The 15,570-nt window shown below is 38.0% G+C and overlaps 3 protein-coding genes across 4 annotated transcripts; 1 reads left to right on the top strand and 2 right to left on the bottom strand.

Moving 5' to 3' along the window:
- The first annotated feature begins 476 nt into the window (after positions 1–476).
- On the top strand, positions 477–3,333 carry LOC130465636 (protein FAR1-RELATED SEQUENCE 5-like). The gene is made up of 3 exons (XM_056834472.1): positions 477–1,746; positions 1,906–3,050; positions 3,136–3,333. Exons 1-3 carry the CDS (start codon positions 477–479, stop codon positions 3,331–3,333), a joined length of 2,613 nt encoding a protein of 870 aa, XP_056690450.1.
- Positions 3,334–10,586: 7,253 nt separating this feature from the next.
- LOC130466161 (uncharacterized) lies at positions 10,587–13,216 on the bottom strand. 2 transcript variants are annotated; one of them, XM_056834862.1, is made up of 10 exons: positions 13,081–13,216; positions 12,594–12,953; positions 12,447–12,476; positions 12,236–12,351; positions 11,924–12,116; positions 11,735–11,824; positions 11,475–11,627; positions 11,295–11,398; positions 11,131–11,209; positions 10,587–11,035 (listed from the first exon to the last, which is right to left on the bottom strand). In XM_056834862.1, the coding sequence occupies exons 1-10, from the start codon at positions 13,171–13,173 to the stop codon at positions 10,922–10,924; spliced, it is 1,332 nt and encodes a 443-aa protein (XP_056690840.1). In that variant the 5' UTR covers positions 13,174–13,216; the 3' UTR covers positions 10,587–10,921. The 2 variants fall into 2 exon arrangements, with proteins under 2 accessions (XP_056690840.1, XP_056690839.1); XM_056834861.1 differs by having other exon boundaries at positions 12,447–12,953.
- On the bottom strand, positions 13,209–14,520 carry LOC130466162 (uncharacterized). The gene is made up of 3 exons (XM_056834863.1): positions 14,363–14,520; positions 13,489–14,235; positions 13,209–13,400 (listed from the first exon to the last, which is right to left on the bottom strand). The coding sequence occupies exons 1-3, from the start codon at positions 14,363–14,365 to the stop codon at positions 13,209–13,211; spliced, it is 942 nt and encodes a 313-aa protein (XP_056690841.1). The 5' UTR covers positions 14,366–14,520.
- Between the last annotated feature and the right edge of the window lie 1,050 nt (positions 14,521–15,570).

Here is a 15,570-nt window from a genome sequence, read left to right as displayed (position 1 = left end):
ATTATGGAAATAGAAGGGCGGGAAAATAGAAAGTACAGTGTAAAAAGAATTTTAGGGGTTTATTGTTTTAGGAGAGATAAAGAAAGCAGAGTTGAATTTGGTATTCCTACAAAAATCAACAGTTGGTCGCACATCATTGAGCAAGTTTAAGGTATGTGCTTGTCTTAATTATGTAAATCAATATATGAATTTTGCATATTCAATTAATGAATTAGGGTAATCAGTTATTGATAAATTGCAATTAAGTTTTGTAATTGAGCAAAACAAATTATGAGCAAAACAAATTATTGGTAATTTGTAAGAATTGAGGCATGATTATTAATTAAGTGTGAATTATAATAATCTGTATTGATAATTAAATAAGTGGGAATGTATAAGCCTTGAGAATAGATAATGATTTTTAGGTACTGAAATAATCTTTGTTAGGGTTTTGAAAGGGGTTTTTACTTAATTGAAATGTAAAATGTTGCAGAAATATGGTTGAATTTGTTGGGAATGATAATGAGGATGTAATTGAGGATGTAATTGAGGAAGTACACATTACGGATGATGAAGAAGAAAATGGAGCCGATGATGATGTAGTGAGTCCTCCATTTGTTGGGATGGTATTCCAGAGTTGGGAAGAAGTGGATACGTACTACAAAAGGTATGGGAGACAACAAGGATTTGGCATACTCCGTGCTGCAGGGTCGTATGTGCAAAAGGGGGGGGGGGCAAAATCTAAGGAACTGAGGGGATACTTGTGGAAGTGTGAATGTTATGGTCGTGCAGTGTATAGGCGTCGGGTTGAGGGGAAAAGGGTTTACTCAACTAGGGATGAGCTTGGCACCAAAAGGTCAAAGAAATGTGATTGCCCTGTTCTAATGTATTGCAACAGGACCAAGGATGGGGAATGGGTGGTTAAAAGGGCAGTTAATGAGCATAAGAACCATTGTCCAACACCGAGGAAATCTAGGTATGTTCCTAGGTATCGACAGGAAGACATCACCTCTCTTGTAAAGAGGAAGTTGTTTAATGACTACAACTCGGGTGCTAACGTTCCTCAGATATTTAACTGTCTAGCTAGCGAGAGGAATGGAGTTGAGAACGTGACATTCACCAAAAAAGATCTTCAAAACATCATTGCTAGGGATAAGGCAGAAAAGATGAAGGAGGGAGATTGGAATGCAATGTGGAAGTACTTTAAAGCGATGTCTACTGACAATGAAAATTTCTTTCACAAGCATAGGGTGGGTGAGGATAACATATTAAAGGATGTGATGTGGGTAGATGCTAGGAGTAGAGCTGCTTACGAAGAGTTTGGAGATGTTGTAGTGTTTGACTCCACCTACTTAACAAACGAGTATGACTTGCCATTTTCTAACTTTGTTGGGGTTAATCACCATGGTCAAACCATTCTGCTTGGGTGTGCATTGTTATCCCATGAAGATTCAGAGACCTTTGAATGGTTATTTACCGAGTGGTTGTCATGTATGTCTAACAAAAAACCCATTGGTTTTCTTACTGACCAAGACGCTGCCATGAGGAAGGCCCTACGAGAAGTAATGCCTGATGTCCGACATCGATGGTGCTTGTGGCACATACTTACCAAGTTCAGTCACAAACTTGGAAAATACAATGACTATGAGCTGTTCAAAGTTGAGCTTCATAATGTGATTTACAACAGCCTTACCAAGAATGAATTTGAAGTGCAATGGACTGATATAATCAAGAAGTATAAACTGGAGGGTGAGATTTGGCTTGCAGGTAATTCCATAATTATACTTTTCATTATTTCATATATGGTACATTAATTAAAAAACCATATGGTACATTTTCATGTAGACACACATTTTCCTGCAGAAAAAACAGACCTTAAGATGTTCAAGACTTGTTTATGTTGATTTCCTTTTGCTACTATTTCAGGATTATACCATGGAAGGGAAATGTGGGTGCCTGCATTTATGAACGGGATGTTTTGGGCTGGAATGAAGAGCACTCAAAGATCCGAAAGCATAAACAGGTTCTTTGATGGGTTCGTTGATAAGCACACACGATTGTTTGAGTTTGCTCCATTTTATATTAAAGCAGTGGAATCTAGAGCTAACGATGAGCAACAGGCTGATGCAGCTGACCAAAGGGCAGTTCGCCCGTTGGCCACCCAATTTAGTGTTGAGAGAGCCTTTAGAAAGGTGTACACAGATGCAAAATTCCTCGAGGTTCAAGAGCAGTGCAATCGTGTACTGTACCTTACTTCTCTTGAGACTACTATGGTGTCAGCTGAAGTTGCACATCATAAGCTGGAGGACAGAGTGTGGGTGTTGTGTAAGGAAACCCGCAAGGAATTTTCAACAAAGTACAGGCGGAATTATATTGTGCAGTTCAATTTGGAGACTAAATTGGCGGAGTGCGAATGCAAGCTGTTTGGAAGTGACGGTATACTTTGCAGGCACATTATAAAAGTGTATGACATGCATGACATTCAAGATGTCCCAGATGTTTATATTCTTCGTAGATGGAGGAAAGATGTGTCAAGGAAGCACTCGCGCGTGAAGGTGGTGTACCATGATCCAAGTAAGACCGAAGATGTCATGAAGCATGATAAATTAATGCTAGCATACGAGCCAATCAGTTTGAAGGCGTCAACGAATCCCGAGTGCATTAAAATTGTGATGGATACATTGAAGGTGTTGGAGAAGCGGTTGGATCAACAGTTGATTGGTGTGGAAGATATGGATGCTGATGAGACACAGGATGATGTTGGTACTCCTGGTTTGTCTCAAACCAACAAGAAGAGGGCAACTACTCCAAAATCTGTTACCAATGGGTGCAGTCAAACCAAAAACAAGAGGACCACCAAAAGTACCCCTAAGTCTGTGAACAAACGAAACAAATGTGCAACACCTCCTGATAACGTCAAGGTGAATGATCCTGTGGCAAGAAATAAACCACATAGGACACCAAGTTGTAGGCACCGTTCTTGTGTTGAGCCAAAAAAGAAAACACCCATAAGGAGAAGGAGAAGCAAAACAAATGATGTTGCTGGTTGCTCACAGGAACCTCCCACGCAGGTATTACAAATGTATTTATAGTACTTGTTTCGTTGCAGTTCATATGTCCAAACCATTAACTTTGATTTGACTTATTCTTATTCAGGGCGCTGATGATGTTGAGTTGACACACACTTCTGCTGGGGGTATTGAGATGTTATCTCAAGATGGGTCAGTTGGGTATTTCACCAGCATAGTTGGAGGAGATGATGTTGGTGATGTTGGTGATGTTGGTGATGATGGACTTGGACTTGACAATGTTGATGATCTTTTATGCCGAAATTCTCTTGGGTGGGATAAGTGATTTTCGAAGTCAAAACTATGAAGAGGAAAATAGGTTTAACAATGAAATTGTTTATGTGTTGTTGTTCATTTCAGATATTTGAATGATCTATATGTATGTGTTTCTGTGTATGTGTTTGAATGGGATAGAATCTATATTTATGTGTTGTTATTACCACAACTTTGCGATCCTTACTGTCATTCTTCAAGACTTAAAAAGTACTAATAAACCTAATTTGGTACAAATACTGTACCAAATACAGCACACATAACCCAATTTGGTACAAAAATTCCAAAATCTTTAACAAAGATACCCTAATTTGGTACAACAAATGTAACAAATTCAACATGCGTGGGCTGTATTTGAATAACTAGGGTACCAATTTTTAAAAGTCCCTAATCCATACTTAATTTTTAAAAGTCCCTAATTAGTGTGCAGTAATCCATACTTAATTTTGTTGTATTAAATCTATGCCCTTCCATTACGTTTAATGTGTAGAACCGACATGTACAAATGAAATACCTAACCCTAACCCTAAACCCTCAAACCCTAAAGTAATTACCTATAACCGATATGTACAAATGACAACGGATCTATATCGATTTTCTTTTGTAAGCAATTCGGTTGGTGATGCGGGAATTCATTTCCGATTGATTGGGAGAATATTTAATAATTCCCAATTCATTTCCGTTTTCGAACAAATTTGTAATGTATCCGATTTTGACAATATATTTCTATTTCTGAATAAATTTCAATTTCCGGAAATATTTCCGAGGACTCCGGCAATATTTCAATTTTCAAAAATATTATCTGATACGTACCATGTTTCCGTTTCCGGCAACATCTACGTCTTTGATAGGATACGATCCATATTTCCGTTTTCTGGAATACAACCGGCCTCTAGCTAGGCATACGGTTCACCAACACTTATTAGACTACTTAACCTTAAATGGATACTTGGGCATTATTTCCTTCACATAACCCTTAGTAGTTTCGAAGCATTAGGGTGCGTTATGTTCAACTTATTTGACCTGAATTTATCTGAACTTATCTGAACTTACACGTTTCCACACCATTTTCGCACTTTTCTATAAATCATTAATTAAGGTTCAAATAGTAAATAATAAGTAATAATAAATTAATAATATTTAATAATTAATAATTAAAAAATAATAAATAAGTCGTTGAATATTGAATAAATAAGTCGTGCAAATAGTAAGTGTAAAGAACATTAAGGAATGTAGGTAGTAATAAATAATTATTAATACATAATAAATAATTATGTAGTGAATAATTGTTATTAATTATTAATTATTAAGTATTAATTAGTACTTAATAATCAGTAATTATTAAGTAATTAATAATTACTAATAAATCATTAATACTTATTTATTAATAATTAATAATTAATTGGAACTAATTGGAATTTATCTAAAGTTATTGGAACTTATTGAAACATATTGAAACTTATCTGAATTTATCTGAACGAACTTATTGGACTTGAAACTTATTTTTATAAGGTACCCTTAGTGAATTTATCTATGTACTGTTCTCTATGTCGAACGAACTTATTGGACTTGAAACTTATTTTTATAAGGTACCCTTAGTGAACATCTATGTACTGTTCTCTATGTCCTTTATTGTAATGGTACCTAGCGTTTGTATAGTTTTGTTAGATACTATCGTCATTTGGTACTTATACTTTTATAAATATGATAGATACTGGTGAATTTGGTACGTTAAATTTTACAAATATGTCAAGTTCGTACTTTGCCCTTAAAAAATGATCCAACCATTGGGGCTTAAAATTGTCCTTATAGTGTTTTTTTTTATGGGCGGGATATTTGACTAACACTTAAATTTCAAAAAAGTTATTATTCAAAACAAAGACACTTGTCGATTCGACAGTACAAATAACTTAATATTAAACCCATATTTTAATTTAAAAATAAAATTATTATAGGAAAATCCTTTCTCTCTCCTGTCATTTCTACTTGTGTATTTTCTCTCTCCTGAAGTGTCGCAGTTCTTCGACTTCCCCACTCCGACTTGCCTTGTCGACGGCGTTCACCAAATCCACCACCCAGGTATCAAAGTCGAAATTTTCTTTACAATTTCAGTATTTCAATTTGAATCACTACTTGTTCCCAATTCAATTGTTCCCAATTTCCATTTAGGGTTCCCTAAATAGAATTAACAAATCCATATTGAATTTTGTATGAGTTTTTGTCGTTGGTTGTATGGTGATTTGACAGTAGTACATAGTAATTGTAGTAAAGTTTATGAGAAGACCCAATTCAAAAGATGTTGTTTATAAATTAGGGTTCCTAAATTAGGGTTCTTACAAATTGAGTAATGTATGGTTAGTTTTTGCGTTCTTTGTTGGGGAATTGACATCAGTATTGAGTAGTTGTACTCAACTATTTCTAAAGGCCCAGTTGTACATTTCTCGTTTCTAAATTGGGTTTGGTAAAACTGAAGTGCTGTAGTCAAATTGATTACTGTATGGTACTTTTTGTGTCCGTTGTTGGTGATTTGAGATGCATATATAAAGTACTTGTAGTTACCCATTTTGCGTAATGTTTGGTTTTTTTGTGTGTTTGTTGTTGGTAATTTGAGATGAGTATAAGTATTTGATTTTGTGTCCCTATTTATTATTTTCACAGTGTCATGAGGAAGGGACTAGTTCATAGGCATACGAAGAGAAAAATGGGGAATAATGTCATTGAATATGAGGGAACTTCAAAGTCCAAATACAAAAAACATAAATCCTTCGAGGACTTTGGGGATGATGAACTGTGTAAGTACTTCACCAGTGACTTGAGTGTACTTCCTATTCATAAACCGCCAACGAAAAAGAGTAGGGCGGTCGTAGATGAAGATTCGTACGAAGACGAAAGTCAAGATGAGGGTGATGAAGACTATGAAGCTGAGGAGACTAACTATGATGAAGTTGAGAATTCTGATGAGGAGTACGATGAAGTGCCAGAGCGAGAGACACATCCAATTAAGAGGGGATACAAACAACAAGTGTCTCGGAAAGTATTACCCAAGCAAGGTCTGAAAAGGAGACGACTTCCTACCCCAAAGCCACGGCCACAGGTAAAGCAATGCAGCAGGAGTGAGTCATTGTAATTGGTTCCCCTGTTGATTGGTGAATTCTAAATATATCTGTTATTGGTATTCAGGAGCAGCAATACGTTGTGAGAAGAACCAAAGGTCTGTCAGGTCTGTCAAACGGGGAACAAGTTAAGAGGGAAGAGTTATGTGTTGCGACGCAACTACAAAAATGTCGCAACAAGGTTAGTCAGTGAACTTTATCTAAATGATGAAACTGTATTCATTAAAACTAAGTGTCCCATTATTCATTTCTAGTTGTACAGGAATGTTTTTTATATGACCATACGCTTTTCATGTTTACAGCAACCAGCGGTCATTTGCCGTGTTGATGCATTTTCGAAGTTGATCAAAAGGTTTGATGCTTCTAGAATTGAAGTTGTTAAACAAATGGGTTTTGGTGGGATGCTAATGTTGAAGTTGACCCAACTCTCGCGACAGTTCTGCTATTGGTTAATGACTAGGGTGGATGGAGTTGCCCAGACCTTGGTTGCAGGTGATGGCAGAGTCTTACCGTTGTCTCCAACACAATGGAAATGCATATTTGATCTCCCAATGGGAGGTAAGACGGTTCCCTTCGACGTGGTTGATAGTCCGGCGTTGGTTGTTAAGGCTGCGAAGGTGGCTCGGAAATTCTCAATGGTGAATGGGGAGGGAAAGGAAATGGTTTCTTTACGTTCAGTCATCGATGCGTTAGTCGAAGAGGATGAAGATGGCAACGTCACCCAGCTAGAAACCGAATCGGCCCGTAGCGAATTCCGTACTGCTTTCTTGATGGCGCTCTTGGGTCTGGTCATATGTCCTTCGACTGATGGATCATATATGTCTAAGCCCTTGATGCAAGCGTGTACTGTGGCAGACATGTCAATTGAATATGATTGGTGTACGTTTGCCCATGAGTGGCTTATGACTAAGTCTTCTGAGTTTGCTGAGAAGTTTGACAAAGCTGGGTTCGTGGCGGGATGTGGTGGTTGTACCCTGTTCCTCTTGGTACTTTTCCAAACCTTTTTTCCCCATAGTGAATGTTACTTTTCGTATTATTTAAATAATTTTTGATTAAACATTTTGGTGAACAGATATTCTACCTAGATCATTTGAACAGGCCTCCTCTGTCGTGGAACGAGTTCCCAAGGATAGGAGTTTGGACAACTGAGCATGTCTTCCTGGCTAGGGATTTGGACAAGAAGGAAACTGACGACTACGGAAAGCTATCAGTAAGTTGATCCTTTTACAATGAATCACAACACAACATTAAAATCATGTGTAGCAAACTTATTCTGGTTATTGGTTATTATTTATGGAAATGTTTAATGTTTATTGTGGCAGTCACTGGACATTGCATATGGGGAACCACATCCCCGACTCGCCAGAGACAAAATTACACCCATCTCGCAGGAAGATGAAGATGAGGATTGCGAGGATACAAGGCTAGTAAATAATGTATGTAATTCATCTACGCATTTATATTTTTACATTGTATAAATCGTTCGAGTATACACACTAAAATTTGGTCATCTTCCATATATGGTACAGATTATGAAGTTGATCACACCTTACCTAGAGAGGCTGGAGGAGAAGATTGATAAGTTGCAAACGGCACGGGACAACACAAGACCCTTTGGCTTTCCCATACATGACCAGTTCCATATCCATTCTCCGGCTCATCATTTTGCTGACGATATACAAGATCTTGATCTTGGTTTGAATCAACCATTCACGTCTCTTGAGCAACTGGGAAGTCCAAGGATAATCAATCCAACCTCACAAAGAACCCAAACAGAGCAACAAGAGATCAACAAGAAGATGGCCGCTGTCGACGATATGTTGCACATTGACAATCACCATCAAGTATCAGGTACTGATGTCATTGGCAAAGTTGCAAATGAATCTCTTCAATCCGTATTAGCACAACGTCATGAAGAGTATCATGCCAATAACGAGAATGATCCTGGGAACAATAAGGAGTTGAATCAGGACGACCCATTGACTAGTAAGGAGTTGAATGAGGATGCGCGTGACAATGATGAGGAGTTGAATGAGGATGCGCGTGACAATGAAGAGGCCGCTGCTGGAGGAGGAGGACCAAGGAGGAGGAGGAGTTTAGGACACCGAACTCATATTCCATCTGCAACAGTATTTTCGGGAGATTTCGTGTCTGGTACAAACCAAAGGGTCACAGGTCCGGTTAATGACATCACTGCGTTCGTTAAGAGATGGAAAGATTTGAGAGACGAGGCTAAGTAAGTTAATCAACTTATAAGAATATGATCCCATTTCATTTAATACCTTAACTAAAGCAGTCCTGTTTTGCAGTCCAGGACAAGTCATGATTACCTGCGATGGCAGGAGTGCAACCCAAAGAGAATGCTATGGGGTCTTGCATACAAGAGCGAGGGTCAGTGCTGACTATGTAAGGATGGCTTCGGAGATGTATATGAAAAAGTGGGCAATGGATTACGAAGGCAAGAGTCGGAGAATTATGCTTGACCCAACATTTGCGGTAATTACGCCTTGAATTGAATTATTACGCCTTAAATCACATTTTTTATTATTTAAATCACACTTTTAAGTTTGAATTCGTAAATCACATTTTTAATTATTAAAATCACATTTTTAAGTTTTAGGTGTTTAGGGTTTACACCAGAATATATTTATTGAACATCATTTTATATTACAGATGAGGGTAATTACGAATAAGGATCCTTTTGAACATCTGGCAAAGAAGCACGGCCAACCTCTTCGTGACATAACTGCATCCCAGATTTGTGTGGTATTTTTCCTAGTTTTAACATTCTCCTTTCACATGTTCTCTGAATAAACAAATAACTAATAATTCCTGTGGTAATATGATGGAATCAGATTTTTGTTCCTGTATTGGACGATGACCATTGGTGGTGTGCTGCATTTGAGTTGAAGGAGAAGACCATATGGTTCATGGATACTATGTACCCCAACCCCGAAGAGAAGCATAAGTCTATTCTGAAAAATATGGTATGTTTTGCTTCCAAAGTTTTTACGCCGATTGTCATTTACAAACTACAATTTCTGGGGTTGATGTGAATGCTTTACATCACAGATCCCGGCCATCGACACGATGTTAAATGTCCATGACCCCCAGTGGGAACTAGGCACAATGGGTAGTTGGGGAAGACAACTAGTCGAGCTTATGAACAACACCGACAAGTATGTGAACCAGAGGATTTAAATCATTCTGTGTGTCATTTAAAATTTATTCCCCCGTTTAATCACAACTAGTTTTCTTGCAGTCATAGCTGCGGCGTACTAATGTTGGGATGGATAAAGTCATCGGCCGCTCGTATCGTATCAAGATATGGAATGGTAAGTGGCTTTGTATTTAGCCCTCATATATATTGCTCCTTATTACCATTCATTCATCGTTGTAGGAAAATATTGTTGTGGCTCGAAAAGCGCTACTAATGGAAGACTTTCTCTCGGAATTTAATGAAGCAAAGGAGGAAGCATTGTCAGCAATCACCTGTACTTGAAAGGCATCTGATGATTCTCGTAGTAATATTATGTAACTCTTGGAAACTGTTTATTAGCCGGATTATCTAATGTTTAAGATTTGTGTCGGATTTTTTGGTGGTAATGTTTACTGCTGCTTTTGGATAATTCACTTTAATGCTATGCGGATAATTTATATCTAAGGGTCTTGTTAGTTGATTTTGGATTATTATCGTTTACTTAACTCTTTTCTTTGTAAGTGTTTTATTATTTGCCTATTATGTGTACGAAGTTTGGCAACTTTAAAATCTTATTATCACCACCAAAAGTGGGTCAAATGAAAGTCAAGTGTTTTATTATTTGCCTAAGTGGTGGTACCAAATAAGAAGTGTACGAAGTTTGGCAACTTTAAAATCTTATTATCACCACCAAAAGTGTAGCAAATATAATGGGTTTACTTGAAGTCGAAGTTCTTGGTACATCTAATGTACCAAATTCGATGTTCTGGCTACATTTAATGTACCAAATCGTGTTACGACATGAAAACGTACCAAAGTCAAAGTTCTGGTTAAATGTATTGTACCAAACTTGAATTTAGGACTACATGAACTGTACCAAAGCCAAGTTGGCAAATGTCATACTCATACCAAAGTTGACAAATGACATATACCAAAGTTGACAAATGTCGTATACCAAAGTTGACCTGCATTTCACTACCTGTGTGCATTTCACTACTTGTGTTCATTTATCTGATTGATTTCATACATAACTACAAATCAGGGATCTTAATTGGCGCATAAATATCTTATTTCTACCTGGATTCCTTTAAAACAAAAGACCCCTTAGTTCACAGTAGAAATATAAACATACAACATCAAATGTTTGGTCATAAACTAACTTCCACACAAACTTCCAAACTAACTTCCAAACTAAGTACCAGAATTCAAATGCAACAGAGTTGCCGAAATACATCCAAAATACATCCAAATTACATCCAAAAACTTAAGTTCAAGCACGTAAACACGGTCTACACACGGACTTGCCTCCCAGAAATAAGGTCGTACACCTCAGGTCTCCTCACATTCAACTCGCACAAGATGTCATCAACAGCAAGTGATACCCTTGCATCCTCTATTGCACCCTGATGATGATAGCAAATAAATATGATAGCATTACTACAGGACTATTGTTTTCAAGAACACACACAACTAAACACATGGAACTAAATGAACGTACCGGTTGGAATGTGGGAGAAATTTTGTTGCGTTGGACTATGTCCTTTATCCATGCTAGCATTACAACACAACTTGACACACTGCATTACAGTGATCAAACCATATAATCCTTATATAAACAAACCAACTTATATTTACGCGAAGCGATTGCGTTGGGTTACTTACTCATCGCTTGGTGGGACAGAAACAAGGTCAACCCCCCATCCACTCAGTCCATCCTTTACCCATGACTCGTCTTTAGAGTAAAACAGGGTGTCCAAGTACTTGAACTACAAGAATAACAAGTCAATCATATGTATGAAATGTATGCGATAATTATTAAATGTTTTTAGATACAATCATTACCATGTGGCTAATCAGACGACCGTGCTCAGACAAAGGCTCGTCTGATGTAGGATCAAGGACCCAAATCCGCTTATCCTTCATGGATAATGCAACACAATACCAATGTGTGTGCGGTGGAAGTGTGAAGTACATGTGCAACACGGGTACTACAACCTGGCATGAATTGCAAAATAGATACGATAAGTTAAATGGTAAATTAAAAATTTACCAATAATTATCACAAATGTATTTAATTTAGAATGTGATGTTATCTCACATACCACAAACATTTCCCGAATGACGAGGTTTTCAAAGGGGGCACCGAATGGGGCTACAAGAGACTGAGGGGGTTCGTTTGTTTGTACCTTAACCTGCCACAATTAGAAGGTGTACTAATTACCTCAAGATACGTTTACAAAAAAATTATCAGATCATGATAACATAGATGAGAAATACGTCTGAAAACTAACCCCGAAACCAGGTTCAAGCATTACACTTCGTCCTCTACCGGCACCCAATTCTGCCTTCCACCTGCTAGTATACATCTTACTAGCCACCTTGACGTATTCTATCCCCGTATACTCATCCATTGCTACCATTCGATACATCTGATATTTGCTTAGACATAAACCATCGAACTCAATCAACTCTGGTCCTTCATCCCTGCATATATTGATCAATTGAAGGATAATCAACTGTCGTATTCCAAGTTAAAACTTGTAAACATTAACAAAATACAAATACATTAATAATCATAATTTACTAAAAAGTTTGACATTTACTTGCTATTTCCCTGGCACTCCTTGATGAAAGCAACCAATTCCTTCTCCATATCAGTACGACTCTTCCGGGAGCTCCTAAGAGGTGAAACTCCCTTTAAAATTTCAGTGGTGATTACCTGTGCAATTTGGATATGTATATAACCCAACATTAAAATTATCTAAGATAAGTATATCTTGGATTGTTCATTCACAGTAGTGTAAGAAAATGTACCGGCTTCTGAGCAGGAGATTGTACTTCAGTCTGTAGCGTGGTCATAGATTTCGTAGGGACAGAACAATCAGAGGAAGAGGGAGCCATAAATCCAAGAACATCTGAGGTAACCGCAGAAGAAGGACCAGGGGTTATAGGATCACTCACCAAAACTGGAGAGACTGAAGTGGAAGGAGGAGGGAACCCAAAGCCTCGGGTGCCAATACCCCGAGCTGAACCAAAGGCCGGTGCAAAACCCACCGGCGACGGAACTCCAAACTGCTGTGCAGTGGCCGTAGGAATTGTGGTCGGCCTCATTGTCTGCGTACCTCCGAGAGCAGGGCAAACAGCCACACCACCCACACTACCACCACTTGTACCTCCACTTTGAGTGTCCTTCAACCCACTATCTTGTTCCCTCACCCCTACTATTCTTGACAAATCAAGTTTCATACTTCTTAAAACCTCTCCTTGGTTGTGCATTTGCTCCTCGATTCTCTCAAATCGGCTTGTTAAAACATTCAGAACCTATATACAAATTTCAATCACACAATCAGAATATCTAGTGCGCGCGCGGGACAGAAGCCAGAAACTTATAAACTAATCAACTAATAATCTAATTAAACCAAATTGGATTAGAAACAATAGATTAAACCTCTTTTGCAATGTAGGAACCCCGCATATCTCTTGGCAATCGAGGATGGTGTCTCTCGCCGTAAGCAACATCAACAGACTGGTTGTGGAACATCAAAATAAAACATCAGTCCATATATGAATGAATCATTATACTGCTGAATCACTACTAACACAACAGAAATTTTTGGTATTCCATCTCATCTGAGTTCTTCCATAGTCACCTCCAGCTTTCTTGTCTGCCTCTATCAGGGCATCCACATCAGATTGGGACCACACAGCCACCCTCGGCATAACACACCATTGCCTAGGAACAACATTCAGGTGGTCCAGGTAGAACACCTACAACATTAACCAACTTGCTTCAGAATCAAATAAGAGCTTTGCAAAATTATACACAATAAATAAAAATATTTTCAGTTATACCAACCGTCAAAAATAGGCTGCAGCCCCCCAATCCAGAAACAACTCCATGCTGATCAAACTGATGTGCAAACATTTTGCACCATATCTTTAGCCACTCTAAACAGAACGTGCACCAATCATATGAATTTGACTCCGGTGCTACCGATGCGGCAGGTAACAACCTTCCCGCCAAGGTAAACCCGTCTGTGCTTGGGCACAACACCAGCTCCAGTATAACAATCATAAAGGCTATTCTAAATTCAAATTCCTCCTCTCTTGTTACAATTGGGACAATAGTAGCCACCGCCTTACCCTGTCCATCCCTCATTCCAACTGCAAATTCCCAAGCTTTCTGAACAGAAACCCCACCACTATCCCCATACATCTGAACAATATGGTCTGCTATATTCCTATGGCGTGTGTCTAGGTTTCCATTAAGAGATGGTACAGGCTGAGTACCCATAGGCAGCCCCAAAACACAGTTAAATTGGATGGGATCCAGGCTGAATTCCATATCGCCCCCACCATAAAACACCCCATTAGCACCATCTACCCTGGTCACTAACCAGTAGGCAAATTCTGGGGACAGGTTGCGCAGTTTCACGGTGAGGAGGGCTCCAAACCCCATTTTTCTAACTAAATCCCTTCGACTGTCATCCAACAGTGACACCAACTTTGAAAACACCTCAATCCTATCATTCTCATGCATGCCTTTCCTCAGCCTGGTGGACACAACAGTCTCCGATTTCTTCACCTGAGCACCTACACTCAACTAAGATGCATACAACAATGCCCACTAAATCAAAACCATGTAAGAATTGATCATAAACATTTGTTCTGATTAATTTTCAATCACAAAATAGATATCCATGAAATAGGTAGTTAACAATTCAACAAACCATCGGTCTAATAGTAGTGGTTAAGTTATGAATACTAACGACGTCCTCGTCATCGTTGCTCTCTGTACGTGGCTCCTCCTCTCCACTAATCTCCGCATCATAGACTTTTCTCTTATTTCCACTGGAAGAACCTTCCACTGCCTTTAGTCCACATGCAGTTGTTCTCTACACACACAACACAACAAGTTTACTTATGTCTGAATATTAAAAATAGAATTGGATTAGAATTGGATTCTTCTATTTAATACAATAGCATTCTTAATTACCGTTCGTGCTCCTGCCCTTGTAGACACGCCCTTTCTCTTAACAACGTCTTCCTCTGTTTTTTTCTCCTTTGGAAGTGGAGCATTACGTTTACCCATTTTCCTAAAAAATTATAAAACTTAATGACTACAATAACAACGTAAACTAAACACAAGAAATTCACAACATTCCAAAACTTCACACTGCAATTACTTTTAAAATGCACACATATAAACATCCACACATAATTAGACCAGTAATTAGACCTAGTTTGGTACAAATCTACCAATCCAAATCTCATTTGCGATACCAAACTGTCAAACACTTTCAGTACCATTTTAGGATCAATATAAAATTATGATCCTTTTTAAAAATAATTCTATATTTTAAGTACTATTCTCCATATTATCAACACTATTTTTAACAAATTTCCAAAATTTAGGCGACATCAAATATACCAAATTTGTTCAAATATCAAAACCCAGTTACAAAACAACCATTATTCATACTCCTAATTCCACCAACAGCCTACAAAACCCTAAACAAATATTAAAAAACGATTATTAATAAACGAACTAAAACATGCAGCAATTAAACCAGAAACCCTAACTAACTGAAACCCAGAAATTCTTAAAATTAGACGACTTTAACAATTAGGATTACAACCCTAAACCCTCCAATAAGCCTAAATACAATAACTTTTTAAATTTTCGATTTGGGTTTTAGGGTTTTACCTCTTGATGACAAATAATTCTTCCTCCAGCGCAATTGCTTTTCACGAATTCACCAAATTAACGAACAATCCTAGCTCGTCTTGAAAATGGAGGTGTGAATTTTTTAGCTCGTCTTGAAAATGGAGGTGTGAATTTTTTGCCCAAAATTCCCGAAATCTGAATTTCTTGCTCGTCTTCACTGCAGGAGGAGCACGAGGAAGAAGGACTGCTTTGAAGGAGGAGAGAGAATAA

This window comes from Spinacia oleracea, chromosome 1 (assembly GCF_020520425.1).
Source record: "Spinacia oleracea cultivar Varoflay chromosome 1, BTI_SOV_V1, whole genome shotgun sequence".
Lineage (NCBI taxonomy): Eukaryota > Viridiplantae > Streptophyta > Magnoliopsida > Caryophyllales > Amaranthaceae > Spinacia > Spinacia oleracea.
This window is presented reverse-complemented; position numbering and strand designations above follow the sequence as displayed.

Bases quoted from the DNA above. Each gene is read 5' to 3' on its own strand.
- LOC130465636 (XM_056834472.1), top strand. From the start codon at position 477: ATGGTTGAATTTGTTGGGAATGATAATGAGGATGTAATTGAGGATGTA. The intron at 1,747-1,905 runs GTAATTCCATAA...CTACTATTTCAG, and splicing joins GGGTGAGATTTGGCTTGCAG to GATTATACCATGGAAGGGAA. The intron at 3,051-3,135 runs GTATTACAAATG...ATTCTTATTCAG, and splicing joins CACAGGAACCTCCCACGCAG to GGCGCTGATGATGTTGAGTT.
- LOC130466161 (XM_056834861.1), bottom strand. From the start codon at position 13,173: ATGTTCCACAACCAGTCTGTTGATGTTGCTTACGGCGAGAGACACCAT. The intron at 12,954-13,080 runs GTTTAATCTATT...ATTTGTATATAG, and splicing joins GTTCCTACATTGCAAAAGAG to GTTCTGAATGTTTTAACAAG. The intron at 11,825-11,923 runs GTTAGTTTTCAG...TAATTGTGGCAG, and splicing joins TGCTTGAACCTGGTTTCGGG to GTTAAGGTACAAACAAACGA.
- LOC130466162 (XM_056834863.1), bottom strand. The intron at 13,401-13,488 runs GTTGGTATAACT...TTAATGTTGTAG, and splicing joins GCTGCAGCCTATTTTTGACG to GTGTTCTACCTGGACCACCT.